Here is a 19,211-nt window from a genome sequence, read left to right on the forward strand (position 1 = left end):
TGTTAAGCAGAAAGTCTTCAGACATTTTCAGAGAGACAAAATGCCTTCCAATCACTTTAGACTGCAGTAAAATTGTAACCATATGTGATATTGATGTGAGCAGGACCAGGCGTTTTTGGACATTAACGGCTCCTTTGGCGTTACAGCATGCTGGGACTTCAGCATAACGCACTGTGGATTGTGCAAGATAGGGTGGGAAAGGGGAAAAAAACCCTCCACACATGCACAATTTCAATTCACACATTTTGGAGGATGTGCCGCTCTTCAGGTTTGAAAATGTTTTCCTTCACACACATCTCCCTTATCATTTACACAAAGTCTGTTGGAGATCACATTCTTGCCTTCGAATCGGAGGAAGGAGAGCAGAAAAGGGTGCAGGATTAGAAAAAGCGTTCTTTTTCTTTCAATCTTTACGCTCACCAGTGATAACATCAGAGAACCAGGAACAGAGAAGTAGAAGCACAGGAATGTGACGTCTTTTCCATCTGCTGCTTTTCTTTGTAATACTTCAGTGGCGTTTCTTTCACACTCTTTCGATATACATCCTCTTATATGATATTAATATGTGCAGTTCTGGAATTCATTACAGCTCAAAGCTCCCAAAGTTTTTCAGTCGTGAAGTGTTTATTCTACTTCCCGCTAAAGTGAAATTCGTGATCTGATACTGCAATGTGGGTGGGTCCTTGTCAAGAAAGCCTGAGTGTTATAACAGACAGTTTGTATATGCTTCTGTTCATTTTTGTCCGATTTCAGCTGCTGGTCTTATCCATCCATGTGGATCGATTTCACCAAAGTGTAATGGGGAAAACAGTTCAGACCAAAGGGAGTAGAATTCGCGCTGAGTAGCTCCAATCACAACCCACAAACCAGTCAGAAAAGAGCCCTGATTCCTCTGAGCTCTGCAGTGGAACAATATGTAAAAACACTGAAAACATTAATGCATTGCAATGGATATCGTTAATATATTGGGGTTTGGTTCGTGACTGTCTGATGTCATGTCTGATGTCATGTCTGATGTTTTAAAAAGGATTTCGTATAAATGGCTAAATGTTGATCTGAGATGGCTTTTGTTACATGTCTGATTCTTCTTCGTCTGATTCTGTGTATGTATGTATGTATGTATGTATGTATGTATGTATGTATGTATGTATGTATATATATATATATATATATATATATATATATATATATATATATGTATGTATGTATATACTATATAATGTGTGTGTGTGTGTGTGTGTATATATATACATATATACTTTTTTTTCTCTTCTCGAAGGGGAAAGTACCCAGTAAAGATAATGTTGTCCTCTTTTAGATGTTAAGGCACCATTATTAAATACCAAATATTAGTGCATATTGGCTGTATTTTTATTTTTATATTATTTGGGGTCGTTCGGAACGAATTATCCCCCTCTTTAGGCTCCTGAAATTTCTGGTTCCAGCAAAAAAACTTCAAAATGTCCATTATCGTTAATAAAACACTCTCAGTACAGAATTTTGCACTCTATCAGTGTTTGTTAAATACTCTTTAACTTAATTATTTTTTTGTGAGTGATGATTTGCTCCACTGATTTCGCCATTAAAATCGCAGGGTGTGTCACTTGTTTCACATAACAAAAGTGTCGTATTTCATGTCGAGATGCTTTTATGAGTCATGGAAAACGTTTTCAGCTTAATTAGGGAAAACGTGGGATGTTGTACGTTGACCGTGTGAAGATAAATGTCATGGGAACCGTTGACCTTTTCACTAAAGGTGTGCCGTTTGTACGTGTACGTAGACGTTTTCGACGCAAATAAACGACTAAGAAAGAACGCTCCTGTAACCAAGTACATTCAAGAACTAGGATTTGTTTGAAAGAAAAAAAAAGTCAATGAATCCTTGCTTGCTGAGGTTGAAATATACACAGCGTTGGATGTAGTAGGTCATGTTTAAATGGGCTGATCCTGATCATCAATTTTCGCATGTCTGTATTTGCTGCTGGCAGTAACGATACCGATGTTTTGGGTTTGTGACAATTAAACATAACTGTGGTCAGTTCTGGGATTCGGTCTCGAGCCCACAAGTGAGGCTGTTCATCTGGAACAAATTACGATTAATGCGTCATACTGCCAAGAAATACGAGTCGTATATGAGCAGTGACTCTTAATACTGAACTGATACTAATATTTGGAGTTTTTCTGTTGTTTAATTCTATAATCAGATTGCAGAACAAAATGAGTTACTTAATATAAAACAGACAAATAAAAAGACACAGACTGTAAAACAGACAAGAAGACAGATTTTATATATATGCACAAATATACAATACAAACCCCGATATAATGATTTGTTGATTAAAACCAGTGTCTTGTCTTGTGTTTCTTAGGACCCACGAAAAAGGCTTCTGTCAGCCGTACCGAGGCATCGCATGTGCCCGGTTTATTGGTAATAGGAGCATCTATGTAGAGTCTCTGCAGATGCAAGGAGAAAGTGAGAACCGCATTACAGGTAAGTGATGACAGTTAGTTTCAGTACTGAACATTGCATTCTTGTATTTATTGTTTTTTTCCCCCAGCTGGAGGTTTCTCTCTCCTTATCTCACATCGCGTTCAAAGCCGTTCTTGAGTTACGTCCAACATTGTCAAGTCATTTTGTATGATGTTTCAGATAAACATCCCAGGTTTTTTTTCCTTCCCTGTGGAATTGCTGCCATGTTAGCCTTTCACCATACACTCTATACTGTTCCCATATCCAGCATGTCTAACCTCTCTCATGCAGAGACATATGGAATGTATTGAATGCAGGAGTTTGTATCTGTATGGTGTGTAGGGAATGAAATATGCTGAAAAGCTGAAAAGGATTGTGTGTAGTAACTTCAGAGCATTTCATAATTAATTCTGATTCATTCTGCATTTACCTACTGATATTAAAGAAATCCTCTGCGGTAGGATTTCATAAGATCTTTAATCCCAGCATGAATAAGCTGCATTTCTTTCTGGACATCTCTCTCTAATGTAATTTGACTTTACTTTTATTTACATGTAATCGCTCTAAACTCAAGAATTGTGGTTTTTATCTCATTGGGAAAACAAAACAAAAATTTCTGAGATACTCTTCTTCAGAACCTGAAAAACTGAACAACAAAAGATTGAAAGATTCTTAAAGTAAATGTTTGGGAGTCCTAGAAACATCTGGAATATATTGAGATTATTCCATACAAGCCAAAATCTGATCATAAACATTTGTGTGTGTGTGTGTGTGTGTGTGTGTGTGTGTGTGTGTGTGTGTGTGTGTGTGTGTGTGGAGTCAATGCTGTGATGGTGGAGTGAAACGACTGGCTGGTGGAAACTCTTAAAGTGGTGTCAGTTATGTAAATATATGTAGTAATGTATTGTATATGTACCTTGTTTACACCTTCTTTTCCTTTTTCTCACTCCCAGCTGCCTTTACCATGATTGGCACCTCAACCCATTTGTCAGATCAGTGTTCGCAGTTCGCCATCCCCTCGTTCTGCCACTACGTCTTCCCCCTGTGCGAGGAAAGCACGAGGGGCCCTCGGCAGCGCCAGCTCTGCAGGGACGAATGCGAGGCACTGGAGAACGACCTGTGCCGTGCCGAGTACACCATCGCCCGCTCCAACCCGCTCATCCTCATGCAGCTGGAGCTGCCCAAATGCCAGCTGCTCCCTCACCCAGGCTCACCAGATGCTGCCAGCTGTATGCGCATCGGCGTGCCCACCAACCGTCTGGAGACATGTAGGTGGACCCGCCGTAATTTAAGGCCTCAAAGTCCGATGTTGACAATAAGCTCTTTGTAGCGCATACCGTAATGAAATGCCTGTGCAATGAAGCAAAGATTTCCAAAGCAGTCCTAAGACACTCTTGCATTTTTGTTCTGTTTCACATTTCAGTATACGTAAAACATGTATAACTCAAGTTACGTGGCTTACATGGGTTGGGTGCAGAAGCAGAGGAAATATGTAGACTGTCCAGGACTTATCAGCTGCTAACATCTGGAATAAGGCACATTTTAAGAATAGTGCACATAGCATGACCTAGCATAATGGGTAAACTGTGTTTGCCATAACTAGCATGCTATAAACGAATATAGGTATGTGGTAGCTCAGTGGTTAAGATGTTGGACTTGTGATCGGAAGCTCATGGGTTCAAATCCCAGCCACACCAAGCTGCTACTGCTGGACCCTTGAGCAAGGTTCATCATATACGACTGAGATCGCTAAGGGCATCAGCCAAATGCCGCACATTTTTAGGGAATTTCTTGACTTTGGATCTGAAGGTTGAGTTTAAATCCCATCCATACAGGCTGGGTGGCAGGCTGTGGCCCCTGAGCAAGGCCCTTAATACCATAGCTGCTCACTTGTGAGAATGAGACAACTGTAATTCGCTCTGGATAACGGCATCTGCCAAACACAATAAGCAACAGATTTGCTAATGTACAGAGTTTGACGATGAATGTGATGGAAGTCTGAACCAAGGCTGCCCTCTAGTGGTCTTTAGGGTGGCATGTCCTTTCTCTGTGTTTTTGGTTTGCTTGCTTTTCCTTGTTTATTTAAAGGTTATTTTGAGTCCATTTCTGCTCCCTAATTTTAAATCCTTGTGAAAGATTCTCCCCCAGATCACAACTGTTATAATGACAGCGGTGCTAATTACAGAGGCACTGTCAGCATAACCAAGTCCGGCCACCAGTGTCAGCCCTGGACTGCGCAGCATCCCCACAGCCATCATCTGTCACTTACAGAACATCCAGAGCTCAAAGGGGGACACAACTTCTGCAGAAACCCAGGGGGGCAAATGGAGGCTCCATGGTGTTTTACTCACGATCCCCGTGTGAGGGTCGACCTCTGTGATGTCCGACCATGCAGTACGTAGAACCATCATTCATGAAAAATACTCAAACAGTAACATCTCTGCATGGTAAACACTTGTGTGCCCATGTGACCATCAGTGCTATTTTGTTTTCAACCCCAGAGCCCCCAGAAAACATGAAGAAGGAGATATTGTACATCCTGATCCCCAGTATTGCGATCCCATTAGTCATCGCCTGCTTATTCTTCCTGGTGTGCATGTGCCGTAACAAGCAGAAGGAGTCGGTAGACACTCCCCCTCGCCGGCAACTTACTGCCTCTCCCAGCCAAGACATGGAGATGCCACTCCTCAATCAGCTCAAGCATCAGGTATTACTTTCAACTGTCTAATAGTTACAGTTGTGAACGAATATACTTGAGGTTAAAGTAGAGACACGCTTGGTAAAATATTACGCCAGCAAAAGTGCTTCCTTTAAACTTTCACTTTCAGAAAAGGTACAAAAGCATTTGCCTTCAAATGTACTTAAGTATGCAAAGTACAGTCTTCCTCTTTTCCTCCTTCCTGGTGTCTCCATCCTCAGCATTCTCTGATATAACTGATGTACCCCATGTTCCTCCTCTGCACATGTCCAAACCATCTCAATCTCACCTTCCTCACCTTGTCTCCAAAACGTCCTACATGCGCTGTTTCTCTAATAAACTCATTTCTAATTTCAAATTTCTAATCCTGTCTATCGTCGTCACCCCGAACGAAAACCATAACATCTTCAGCTCTGCTACCTCCAGCTCCACCTCCTGTCTTTTACTCAATGCCACTGTCTCTAAACCATACAACATCTCAGGTCTCACCACAGTCCTATAAACCTTCCCTTTCACTCTCACAGATACTCTTCTATCACAAGTATGCACAGTACAGTACTATGATTTATTATGGCTATAATGCCCTTATTGTCATATTGTAATCAACTAAAAAAGACTCTAATGTGACTCTCAGCACACTGATCTATTAATAGAACTATTTAACAAGTCAAACACTGATTGGTTTCTATTAAAACCTGCTTTTCCAACACTTATAGTCAAGTTCAGTATATGCTATAAAGAGGGTCAACATTATATGATTTAGACATCATTCTGTTGACCCAATTATTATTCTTTTTTTATTATTAATATTATACCAAAGTTGTAACTTAATGTGATATTTTCCTAACAGGGAAAACTCCGAGAAGTCAACCTATCAGCTGTACGCTTCATGGAGGAACTTGGAGAGGACAGTTTTGGAAAGGTCTACAAAGGTCATCTCTATGGCACAGCCCCAGGAGAGCAGACCCAGGTGGTGGCCATCAAGACTGTCAAAGATAAGGATGAAGGATCACTGCAAGAAGAGTTTCGTCATGAGGCAACGCTCCGTTCCCGGCTCCAGCACCCAAACATTGTGTGCCTTCTTGGTGTGGTGACCAAAGAGCAGCCCATGAGCATGATTTTCAGCTACTCAGGCCATGGTGACCTCCATGAGTTCTTGGTTATGCGCTCACCCCACTCTGATGTGGGCAGCTCTGATGACGATAAAACCGTCAAGTCGGCTCTTGAGCAGGCTGACTTCCTGCACATTGTTACTCAGGTGGCAGCAGGGATGGAGTATCTGTCCAGTCATCATGTCGTCCACAAAGATTTGGCTGCTCGAAATATTCTGGTTTGTGACAAACTCAACGTGAAGATTCTTGACCTTGGGCTGTTCCGAGAGGTCTACTCTGCTGACTATTACAAGCTGATGGGCAACAGTCCTTTCCCTATCCGCTGGATGTCCCCAGAGGCCATCATGTATGGCAAGTTTTCCACCGACTCTGACATCTGGTCCTATGGTGTGGTGTTGTGGGAGATCTTTAGCTATGGCCTGCAGCCCTACTGTGGCTACTCCAACCAAGATGTGATTGAGATGGTACGCAATAGACAAGTCCTATCCTGCCCTGATGACTGCCCTTCCTGGATCTACACTCTCATGCTGGAATGCTGGAATGAATTCCCGGCACGCCGGCCACGCTTTAAGGACATTCATGCACGTTTGCGCACGTGGGAAAGCTTGTCCAACTACAATAGCTCGGCGCAAACCTCTGGCGCAAGCAATACAACTCAGACCAGCTCTCTAAGCACGAGCCCTGTCAGCAATATCATTGCTACCCGCTATGCCACCCCCAAGAAGACCTCCCCTTTCCAACAACCCCAGTTTCTGCCTATGAAAGGCCAAATGAGGCCGATGGTACCTCCACAGCTTTACATCCCAGTCAACGGTTACCAGCCTGTGCCTGCCTATCCGTACCTCCAGAACTTCTACCCCATGCAGATCCCTATGCAGATGCCCTCACAGCAGATGCACCCGCAGATGGTACCTAAGGCAGGCTCACACCACAGTGGCAGTGGCTCCACCAGCACAGGTTACGTCACCACCGCGCCGTCCAATGCATCCGGCACAGAGAAGACCGGACTGCTCAGTGAGGACGCCAAGGCAGCCGAGGACAACATGGCTGACAGATCTTCTCAGAACGGCCTGCATAATGATGACACATCTGTCCCTGAAACAGAGCTTCTCGGGGACAATGACAGTCCACAGTTTGATGACAATGAGATGCATTCAGAGGCATAGGCAGCCTTTTGGGACCCAATGACAGCGAGAGCTGTTCTCTAAAGTGTGACTTTGTAGCTTCTGCCAGCTCAACCACACGGTGAAGGGAAATCATTGATCAAGACAAAAACTGAATGTTATTTATGGGGTGTTTGGCAGTCACTAAAACAGCTTTTCTACTATAGGAAGCTACACCTCTAGGAGATGGCCATACCCTTATGCTGTTTTTCAGCTGCAATGAAGAATCTAACTTCTCACCTTGTGACAGTAGATGGGTTGTTGATGTGACACACTGACAGTGTTCTTTTATATTTTTATTTTTTAGATCATATTTGTTGCAGCGCCATTCAGAAGAATTCGAGTTCTTACTGTTGCTGTGCAACATGGACAAATGTATCTCCAATTTAAAACAATTGCATAGGAAATTCCAGGCATTCGGTGTGCCTTATGTTGATCTCATTCTCAAGAAAAATGAGAATTAGACTTTCTGAGTTTACTACATAGACGCTTACATTTTCTATGGTTTGCTGATACTGAACGGGGCCAAAGAGCTGATATAATGGAGCACCTATTTGAACTCAAATCTATGCAACATTTAGTGTTAAACTGCCTTACATATTATCAGGACTTATTGAGTTGACCCCCAAAACATTTGTGTGATTTTATTATTTTTTTTTTTTAAATACTTGTTTTTAATGTTTAAAAATGCTGTTGTAAAGTTTTGTAATTTATAGCATTAATTTTCATTATTTCCTTGTCTCTCTTTTAAGTAAATTTGTTTAGCCAGTGATATTACTTTCATTTAGTTTCAAATCAGATATTTGCCTTTTTTTTTTTTTTTTTTTTTAAACAAAACTGTTATACCAGAATTTAACCATATATTATGTATGTGCAGAAAGAGGGAGTGTCAAATAAAGTGACAGGTGAAATATATTGTGTGTTTTTTCCCCCTTGATATGGATTTGAGTCTAAATCTATATATATGGATGGATGGATGTAGGGATGGATGGATGGATGGATGGATGGATGGATGGATGGATGGATGGATGGATGGATGGATAGATTTCCCACTACACCATCAATTTGCAGTTACACCCACTAGGCATAACACTATGACCACCTGCCTAATTATTGTGTTGGTCCCCCTTTTGCTGCCAAAACATTCGTGACATGAACTTCTTCAGCAGTTTGAGCTACAGGATCTCATCTGTTGAAACAGAAAACACGGACCAGCCTTCACTCCCCCACGTGCATCAATGAGCCTCTGCCAACCACGACCCTGTCGCCGGTTCACCACTATAAGGTCATAATATTATACCTGATCGGTGTATAATTAACAAGTGCACAGCAGTTATAAAGGGACAAATGAGGCTAAAAGATAAAATGGTTGGGATTGATGTAACATGTCTAATAAGTAGAAGTTTGCACAGGGATACATTTACTTTAATGAGGAAGTTTTCGAGGTGAGAAGGTGCTGCACGCACAGTGGGCGTTTTAGAGGTGTGCCTAAACCACCGCCTTGTTCTATAGGCTTACTTTCCCCCCCATTTAAGAACTTTGGCAAGGTTTAAAGTGCGCGTCTTTGCATCCGTGGGTCACACGACTCGATCGGGTGCGCGCGTGATCCGTCCGTGCCACAATGTCATCCAGCACGTGCTGTTGCGCGCAAAGCGCGGACACCTACAAACGCCACTGGAACTGCGAGAAGGGCTTCGGGTGCAATCGGAGCGCGAAGGCGGCCGTCCCCACGCGTCGGAAAAGGGAGTTCACGCCCGACGAGCAGAAGGACGACAACTACTGGATGAAGCGCAGTCGCAACAACCAGGCCGCCAAGAGGTCGCGCGAGCGTCGTCGCGTAGAGGAGCGTCTCCTTGAGGAGCGCGCGCTCCAGCTCCTCCGTGAAAACGAGAAGCTCAGAGCGGCGCTTTCTAGCGTTAATTATCACGGCGTGGCCGAACAAACTTTCCACGACACTTTCCTGGACTGCTTCTCTGTCCCAGAGCTGGCACGGGACTCGTACATGCGCTCTATGATGGACCTCCAGGCAAACCGTATACCACATTACGCGCTCTCTCGACGGTGCGACTTCACTTCAACCTACAACTCAGTGCTTCTCCCCAGAGTGCAAAGCTTTCCTGCTGCAACATTCCCAGCAAATAACACGCACCTGGCAGACAGGTGCGTGGAAATCCATGCGCGTCGTGATGGAAACGTTCCGCCAAGCGTTCCCAATGTCTCTTATGCAATTACGCAGAGCAAATGGCCTCAAGGTTACGCGCATCCTACCGTGAACCCACACTCTGCACCTTTCTCTCCAAATGAAGTGGCATCTGGTTATCAGTGTCCCGCAGCAGTCACACCAGGTCGCGACGCGCACGTGCACGTGAACGCGGAGCAGCGTGCGCGCGCGACCAAACCCAAAGAGCTGGAGATCAGCAAGGAGGCAGAGCGCGTGTCGACCTCGCCGCTGCTGCCGCACAAACTGCGCTACAAAATCAATAAACTGCGGCTTGGTGGAGATTTCTGATTATATCCCGGGATTAACGCGTAGAGCGCGTGCGCTTCGTGATGACCTGGATTACAGGTTTCTCATTAGTTAAGGATGCTGTTGGTTGGTATATGTACTTTAGTACCCCACATGTGTTTGTATGCACGGAATGCTTTAGAAATAAAGATTTTTTTAGACCTGACACAGGAACACTTGTCTTGTTTTTCATCTTTTTATAGGATGCACGAGGTGGTCGTGAAATGCACTGCAATTCATTTGACCCATTCATATAATTCATATATTTCATTCTAACTATTCAAAAGATGCAAATATCAGGTTTATTATTCTCTGATCTACTGAACAGTGAGAAATACTTGTGATTGCATCAAAAACATTACTACTAGTAATATTATAAATCCTCTATTACATAACTATTGCATCTGAATTATGTTATTTCTCAAATAACTATGTTTGGCCTGATGAACACAGAGATGTTTTGTTTCTGTATTTGTCTTCTGAGAGGATGAACTTGATGGATGCACACATAAAATGCACCGGAACGCATTGTATAAATGAGATCAATTTTATTATTTCTATTGAAGGGTTGTTTTATTCCTCAAAATTGTAGTTCTATTATTTATAAACCGTGAAATAAAACAGTTTTGCTAACGGTGATTGCAAAAAAAAAAACCCTTAGTAATATAAATCCTGTATTATTACATAATTATTGCATCGGTAGCCTATTATCTCTGCGCATGCGCAGTGATCCCGTTCTGTAACCCACTGACCTGCACGCCGTTCAGGGTTCCATTTTAACGCCAAAGGTCAGATGTTTGCTTTATTTGCCTTTAACACGTTTGTGCAATACTTTTGCGCATGCGCGAGGGTATAAACGATAAGAAGTTCAAATAAGACATGACCTCTGCCCTAATTAGTCTCTGACTCTATGTTTCAGGCTTAATGCTAAATCTGGTATTTAATGACATGAACTCATCTCAGCTCCTGAGACAATTCTCTTTTACTTTATAACTGCTTGGACTTGTGCATAACTGCACAAATCCAGAATAGAAACAGTGATACTGTGTTGGAATGCTGTGTTTTCCTAGACACAAGGGGGCGCCATTGCTACGTCGGGTTGGAACTGCACTATCTATGTGTGACAAGCAGTCTCGCATTAATAAGAAAACACACTGATTGTGCTTAGAGCTTATGATTACAGCTCGTGGTGTTTGAAATATGTTTACATTAACATCTGCGATTGTAGCATTGTAGATTGTAGTATTCGACTTGTATAATGACACAAGAAGCCACGTGAACATGACGTCATCCCTCACCTTTTGTGCTAATTGTTGAATTACATGAGCACATGGCATTCGCCTTTCACATTATTTACCTGCTAAACATCATTTTGTTTGCGTACTTTTTAATTTCTTGGTATTTTTTTTTTATTATTTTTTTTTTTGCACCACTTGATCTCATGTCTATCCTACCACACACAGCTCCAAGCACAGCTCATTCATTTGCCTTTAGATTTCCTGGTCTTTCCACGGGAAAAAGGAGAGGCACGGGTTCAAAAAATTTCTCCAAGCCGCACTGTGATTGGACGAGACGCCTGTCGGTCACAGCACGCTGCCAATACATTTCCTCAATGACCTACTAACACAGATCCAGCAGTCAGTTCAGGAGGAAAACGCAAAGGAGGAACAGGGAAATATTACCTCTATTAACAGGATTTTAACTCTGCTTATGCAACATATTCTTCTTGAGCTTTTTTTTCACCCCATTTTCCCTTACATAAGGACCTCATAAAAGAGCTGGTGCTAATTAAAAGGTAGGGGAGATGTCTTCCTTTACGCGTTTCACTCTGACTCATGTGGTCACTTTGGGATTGTCTTGGCTACTGTAATAGTTACATTGTAACTGTTAGATTTATTATACAGGTCACTTTGTCTCTGTGGAGAACATTTGCATGGAGGGGGGACACACGTCATTTCCATAAACTTGTGTCCCATCATCCTGCATTGCTTATTTATTATTCCGCGTCCTGGATCAGAACCCTGTGTTGGTTTGTGAGCCATTACGCACACTTCACCTACTACTTCATCCTCCAAGCATTGGAAACATGTAGGTTGGAAGCGTGACCACAACCATCCAAATGGCACAGTGACCCCCAATCCATGCTGGAGGGTGGGTGCACACCTCTGCCCATCGGTCCGGATTTGCACCCTGTTTTTTATTATGTTTGAAACCGTTTGTTACTTATTCCCGTGAATGTTAATGGATGGCATTGCGAGTGCACTGGGTTAGGTTTGGTTTAACAAACAAACAAACAAACAAACAAGGTCAGTATCCAAGTGCATTATCTAATACAATATTACAGCTCATAGATATTTAATATTATTTATATCCTGCATGTGTATATAAAGTAAGCCTTGGGGTATGAGGCGTCCATGTGACGCGTAATGAATGCATAATGAACGCTTGGTGATTCTAATCCGTCGTGGTGAAGGATTAAGGAATGCGGTGGGAGATATAAGGAGGGAACCAGGTTTCAGGACGATGGAGTTTTTTTTTATTTTTAAAATTTTTTATGGCTGCATCTAGTTAATATTTAACAAAGTCAAATGCCCCGCTGTGGCCCCTCGGGTCCTGAACTCTGGCCCGGACGGCGAGTTCACGGAGCGACGTGTTCCCTGTCTGAATTCTCGCTTGTGCTGCGTCTCGTGTCGCTCGTTTCATCCCGACGTGTGCGTCCTGCGAGACGGATAATGGAGGACCGCAGGAGCGCCGCCGATCGCGAGCCGTGAGACTGGATTGCAAGATAAACAAATGACGGAACGCACAAAAAAATTAATAATAGAATAAAATACGCACACCTGAGACGTAAAACGCGCTCACGCGCGCACGTCTTATAATTAAGACAAAGCTTCTCCTCTGTTGTCCTGCTGGTCAATTCTTCTCTCGCGCGCACGTTTCGGGTCGTTTGTTTTCATTGTCTCGGTTCTGCTCAGCCACGTGAGAGGACCATGAGTGGTGACCATGATGATGATGATGATGATGGTAATGATGGCTGCTCGCATTCCTTTGTTCTGCACTCTGGGCACGAACACAAACCCGAACCCGAACCTGAACATTCAACCATTAAAATATTAGGCATGCAAGCTCAAGTTAGCTTAACTTGTTAGTTATGGAGAAAAGGGGGATGTTCCTGCATGTGTGTGTGTGTGAGAGAGTGTGAGTGATTATTTTATACATGTTGGCAGACACACTATAAGGCGGTTGGCTACCACGTTGCAGGTGTGGACATTGGACGGTTTGCCAGTAACGACGCGGTGAATGTCATTAGTTAAAATACAACAACAACAAAAACAAAAATGAGAAACAGCTCTACTTCTGTTTCTCTGCGTGCACTGGTGCGCTCATAATGCGCTCATAATGCGCTCATCAGCTGTTTCAGGGTTTATTCTGGAGGTTAGATAATGTGCTTAATGTGTCCTAAAATAAAGAGTCCCGATTCAGTGTTGCTCTTTTGCGTAATCGACCTCTAGGGATGACGTCATGGTAATGCTTCCCAATTGGGGGGGGGGGGGGGGGGTGGTAGACAGGGTAACATTAACAGTAAAACATTTTCTTACACATTTTGTTAAATTAGTTTTCTTTCTTTCTTTTGATTAGTATTTGGTTTGATTCCATTTCACCCGGAATAGTAAATTACAATAATTCCTTTGGGATTAATAAAGTACTCAAAAAAAAAAAGTATCTATCTATCTATCTATCTATCTATCTATCTATCTATCTATCTATCTATCTATCTATCTATCTATCTATCTATCTATCTATCAAGGGGGGGGGTAACAGTAAAAAAAAATGTTTTTAATGTGTTAAATTAATTTTCTATCTTTCTTTGATTAGTTTTACTTAGAATACTGTTAAAATTTTTTCTTTTGGGATGAATTAAAAAAAATTTCTATCTATCTATCTATCTATCTATCTATCTATCTATCTATCTATCTATCTATCTATCTATCTATCTATCTATCTATCTATCTATCAAGGGGGGGCGGGTAACAGTAAAAAAAAAATTTTTTTTAATGTGTTAAATTAATTTTCTATCTTTCTTTGATTAGTTTTACTTAGAAATCTTTTGGGATAAATTAAAAAAAATTTCTATCTATCTATCTATCTATCTATCTATCTATCTATCTATCTATCTATCTATCTATCTATCTATCTATCTATCTATCTATCTATCTATCTATCTATCTATCTATCTAATTCTATAGCTCTTACTCTTAAATCTAGAATTTAATAACAATTATTTTCCAAATCACAGTTTCCTATCATATTTACATGCACATTTACATTAATGGCATTTGACACTGTCATCCAGAGTGATTTACATTTATCCTATTTATATGACTGGGCAGTTGAGGGTGAATGTCTGTTCTTAAGGGCTCAGCACTGGCTGCTTAATGGTGGGCTTTGAACTCATGAACTTCCAATAAGTAAGGCAAAGATCAACAAAATGAGGGTATCCTATAGTCATAGATAGTTTGAGGTAAACATTTGCTTCTTTTTTTTTTTTTTACCCTCGGAGCCACCTGTTCCATTTCTCTTTCCAAATATTGCTTTATTTATGTTTTGATTTATGTGTTTGTTTGTTTTTTTACTGGCCACTTTGAGAAAAACACAGAAAGAAAACCATCTTGCAGTGTTTTACCCCTGGCATGGAAATGTGTTAAGAAGCATATTCGGCGCATACAAATCCTTCCCAAACATATGGTTCTGTTTCTCCCACCCACGAACTAACGCATCTGAGAAAGTGTACGTATTTATTCAGTGGGATGTATTTCCAACAAATCATCAGGTTGTGTAATTCGGGTGTGCTGTGCAAAATGAGGCAGCGTTATAGCTCGTAGGAAATGGCTGCTGTGTGATGGTGAGCAGTGCGGTGTCAACAACTCGGCGGAATCTGCATAACATTAGTTTATCAGCTGACAAATTTACTGAATGTCAATGAGCCAGTGGCAGGAACGAGCCTGTTTCAGACTCTGTGATGTCACGCCTCAGAAACACTGAGGAATTCAGAGACCAAGAGCACAATGTGCTGCTGTCCTGAGCATACTGCTGGCATTAGCCTCTGGACCTGACTCACAAATACCCATTCATAACATGCGGAACCTGAGCTTTCGAATCAACATGCAGTATATCAGTTGCCTAATCATTATTGTTCTAGTGAGTTATTTTTCGCATTGCTTACGGACTAAATTGAGACTTTTACAGGAAGTCCACATTCTTTCAATAAAGCTTGATGAAGGCTGTTAATTTTTTTTCTTAGAGATTTTCTCATAAACCACTGTAGAATGTTGAAGGGTTTCATTATACCTGATTAAACAGTGCCTGTAATAAGTTCCTTATTTAGAATGAGTTATTATAGATGACTCATAGTTTTTTTATGGGAAGCAGAAATTCTTGTTTGGAACATCTGAAGTCAGCCGGTTGCAATGTGAAACCAGATTCTCATAACATTATTATTGTATATGTCTAATTTCTAAGAATGTCTCTTTTGTGTTTTCAACAGGTCTACCAGGAAGCATTATCCGGCGCCCATGATATCTCTGCCATTTAGTTAGATGATGATGATTTGTCTCCTCGACACAAGTGAGAACTAATGAGCTTGTGTAATCTGGATCACACCGTTGTGCAACATGCAGGACATTAAGAAAGAGCCGTCCTACAGTGGAGACGATGACCTGGTCTTAGCCATGGCTCTGCAAGACACAGACAGAGACTTGATCAATCAGAAGCTGCCCGGCATGCCCTTCAAGGTCAAACCAAACACGTGCCGCAGAAAGCGAGAGTTCATCCCGGAGGAGAAGAAGGACACGTTGTACTGGGAGCGGAGACGCAAGAACAACGAGGCCGCAAAGCGTTCACGGGAGAAGCGGCGGATCAATGACATAGTGTTAGAGAACAAGCTGATGGTGCTGGGCGAGGAGAACGCGTCACTCAAAGCTGAGCTTCTGTCCCTCAAGCTGAAGTTTGGCCTGTTGAGTTCGGCTGCCTATGCTCAGGAGGTGCAGAAGATCGTGTCCTGTACTAACGCCTTGCACCAGGAATTTTTGGCCCCTAATGATGCCAAAAGCTCCTACTCCAGAGAGGCTGAGCCATCGTGCCTGAGCAGTAGCTGCATATCGGTTATTAAGCACTCACCTCACAGCACCTTATCAGACGGATCTGACTCAAGCACTATGAACACATGCAGGACACCGGAAATCATCAAACAAGAGCCACTGGAGAACAGCAATTACCCTAGAGACCGAGCCAGTCCGTATGAACTGTACAGAAATTACCTGAATAGTCCTTTCCCTGGAGGCTACTCCCAGCCAAATTCATTCCTGCAACTTACCAGGTCATCGAGTAACTCGCCCCGGACCTCTGACGGCGATGATGGGACCGTGAGCAAGTCATCAGATGGAGAAGACGAACAGCAGGTACCTAAAGGTCTGGTACCGTCTACAGCCGACCACAAAAGCGTCATAGTCTCTGCTGTAAAAGTCCCAGACGCCAGTGCTTCGGCTCTGCCCCACAAGCTGCGCATTAAAGCCCGTGCCATCCAGATCAAAGTGGAGGCTATCGATCCTGACTACGATTCATCTGGGAAGTTCTCTTCCCCCATCGACATGTCTGCACGGGCATGCTACCAGATGGGTCAGGGCTCTCCACCTGAATACACTCAGTCATCACTCAGCCCACTCTCCCTGCAGGTGAACAACGTCCAGGACTGGATCCAACAACCCGAGTACTGGCACAAAGACCAAGCAGAGGCTCAGGCAAATGTCTACAAGAACACACTTTGTCCTGACTCACCCGGAGCTGTGACTAACAAACTTGTTGTAGATATTAAGGATGGCTGCTATGCCATTTCTGAGTCGGAGAACTTGTACTTGAAAAAAGGCATTGCCGACCTCTCGGCAGAAGTGGACTCCCTGAAAAAGTTGATTGCAACGCGGCAGGGTTCTGTTATCGAGTCCACCAAAAGCACTACTGAACATGACTTGGTATCTAAAGGATGTTACTCAAACTGAGGCTCCTCTGTTCGCACAACACCTGTTTTCCACTGTATCTGCTACTACACCGTTCCACTCAAATGGTGTCTAAAAAGCTGCAGTTCATTGAGATGAATAGTGGTTTTGTGCACTTTCTGTTTGTAGATTGGCGCGTCCTCGCAGTGACTCATTCTGCTGGCAAAGAAGCCAAAATGTTAGGTTACATTCAAAGTTGTATGGCGTCTTCTTTCAAATTTGTTGTACATTACATTTTTTTTGTTTACAATCAATGTATGTAAGCACTGAAGCACCATTTTGTCTTTTTCACCTACATGAGATGTACTAAAAACCACATTGTACCATGAAACGTCTATCGATTTTAGAAGGGACTGCAGACCTAGACTGTCGGTGCCTCCTTAATACTTTGTTTTTACTGTGCCATTTCTATGGAGGTTCACTGTTTTTACCCTGTGTTCTTTTTCAGGAACAATAGGTAGCATTTTTCATGTTGATAAACTGTCAATAAAATTACTATTGAGAAATGACACTTGATCGATTGATTGATGGATTGTAATAAGGCACGTGAAAGGTTTCTGCTGAAACACCCGTTTTATCCCATAGTTCTTTAATTTAACGTGTTAAATTAGTTATTTTCTATTTCCTTGTTGAAACAAAATCTAAGAGAGTAAAAGATACCATCAGTATAGAAAACATGAAAGTAAAATGATTGCAGTTGAATGATTTGCTAAACAGTACAGTCTGGCACAAACAATCAGTAGTTGCTCAGTTGTTACACTGTAAATCCTGAATTTGCATAAACGTGTGTGATCACAGGACTTGGGAGATGTATATCAGAAACAAAGTTAGGTCAATTTACTGTCATGATATGCATCACCATGTTGTTTAATTTAATGCACATATGATCTAAAGCATTTGATTCAACCCAAATTTTATGATCACATTATAATAGGAACATGAAATTCACAGATTTGGGGAAAAAAAACGGAAAACTTCAGAGCAGCTGCGGTGTACTTTGAAATTGATCCTGTGATCCTGGGAATGATGATGGTGGTGGAAAGTGCTGTCTAATACCCTGCTCCAAAATCTCCTACTGGTATGAGATCTGGTGACTGCTTCGACTGTATTATAAAAAGCATTTTTCATTCTATTATTTCCATCATATCGTCAGACCATTCAATGTGCCTTGATGCATTGTGGATGAAGGTGATGTGATCATGGATAAGACCACCCCATCAGCATAGAAATCGTTCATTGTAGGATAAATGAGATCAATCACAATAGTTTTATATTGATTTGCAGTGATAATTCTGTCTGAAGAAACAAAGGAGACAGCAAAACATCTCCATGGCTGTAAAGGGCCAATAGACGTCTTTCACTGTAAAGGTCAAGCCTTCAGGTCTGTATTGTTCTTTTGGTGGACGTCATACGTTCACTGAGAATACGGTGAAAGATGACTCATCTAATCGTATTGCCTTTTTCCACATTTCACTCACCAGTGCTTATCATTTTATTAACAATGACCTCTCAAATGTGTATTTATCCTTGTAATTAAGGGGTTATATGACGCAACTCATACAGGTTAATACTTTTATCTACGTAGTCAGTCTTTGCTAACAATCTGTTCACACTTGTCACCTGAAGAACTTTAACTCATTTAATGTGCTTGCAAACGCAAACCTTTTTACTCACATCTTTCCCATATATCTAAATGAAGATGTCATTTTAGTTACCTTTCCTACTGAAACACCAGTCAGTTTTTGGGCCTGAAGTTCCTGCTCCAGTGATAAAGTCATGATCATATTTTCCGTTCGTAAGCTTCTTTCTAAAATTAAGCTCATCTGGCCCTAATCAGGATTTTTAAACATAACAAATTAAATTCTGTGTTATTTGTATAGGGCTTTTAACAATGGTCCCAAAACAGCATTGCAAAAATAAACAGTTCACAAATATAAATTTTAGCGTAATAAATCAGTCCCTCAAAATTTGAGGTGGTGGCTTAGTGGTTAAGGCATTGAATCAGATTCAGATCTAAAGACTGTGAGTTCAAATCCCAGCCACACCAAGCTCCTGGGCCTCTAGGTAAGGCTCTTAACCACATAGCCGCTTAGTTGTATGAATTAGATACATGTTTTCTTTAAATCAGAACGTCTGCCAAATGCAATAAATGTAATGTAAATGTCCTTCATTACCACTTCGTGGTAGCTTAGTGGTTGGACAAGGCATTGGAC

The 19,211-nt window shown here is 41.9% G+C and overlaps 2 protein-coding genes and 1 long non-coding RNA gene across 7 annotated transcripts in view; 2 read left to right on the top strand and 1 right to left on the bottom strand.

Moving 5' to 3' along the window:
• ror2 (receptor tyrosine kinase-like orphan receptor 2) overlaps positions 1 to 8,356 on the top strand; it is a 72,450-nt gene extending 64,094 nt beyond the window's left edge. For 2 of the 3 annotated variants that reach the window (XM_083567948.1, XM_083567950.1), the window contains exons 5-9: positions 2,370 to 2,491; positions 3,424 to 3,738; positions 4,619 to 4,864; positions 4,972 to 5,177; positions 6,019 to 8,356. In XM_083567948.1, coding sequence (XP_083424074.1) covers positions 2,370 to 2,491; positions 3,424 to 3,738; positions 4,619 to 4,864; positions 4,972 to 5,177; positions 6,019 to 7,446 — 2,317 coding nt within the window. In that variant the 3' untranslated portion in view covers positions 7,447 to 8,356. Of the gene's footprint in view, positions 1 to 2,369; positions 2,492 to 3,423; positions 3,739 to 4,606; positions 4,865 to 4,971; positions 5,178 to 6,018 lie in introns of all 3 variants that reach the window. The other variant, XM_083567949.1, reaches the window with a different exon arrangement.
• Positions 8,357 to 11,553: 3,197 nt separating this feature from the next.
• Positions 11,554 to 17,507, top strand: nfil3 (nuclear factor, interleukin 3 regulated). Of its 3 annotated transcripts, none has more exons than XM_083567694.1 (2): positions 11,554 to 12,259; positions 15,495 to 17,507. In XM_083567694.1, the coding sequence occupies exon 2, from the start codon at positions 15,622 to 15,624 to the stop codon at positions 16,999 to 17,001; it is 1,380 nt and encodes a 459-aa protein (XP_083423820.1). In that variant the 5' UTR covers positions 11,554 to 12,259; positions 15,495 to 15,621; the 3' UTR covers positions 17,002 to 17,507. The 3 variants fall into 3 exon arrangements, with proteins under 3 accessions (XP_083423820.1, XP_083423819.1, XP_083423821.1); XM_083567693.1 differs by having other exon boundaries at positions 11,555 to 11,744; XM_083567695.1 differs by having other exon boundaries at positions 11,756 to 12,255.
• Positions 12,463 to 13,495, bottom strand: LOC310740720. The gene is made up of 2 exons (XR_014537712.1): positions 12,790 to 13,495; positions 12,463 to 12,722 (listed from the first exon to the last, which is right to left on the bottom strand). It is a non-coding gene; the product is annotated as an uncharacterized lncRNA (long non-coding RNA).
• Positions 17,508 to 19,211: the final 1,704 nt, after the last annotated feature.

This window comes from Silurus aristotelis (assembly GCF_946808225.1).
Source record: "Silurus aristotelis genome assembly, chromosome: 18".
NCBI classification, from domain to species: domain Eukaryota; kingdom Metazoa; phylum Chordata; class Actinopteri; order Siluriformes; family Siluridae; genus Silurus; species Silurus aristotelis.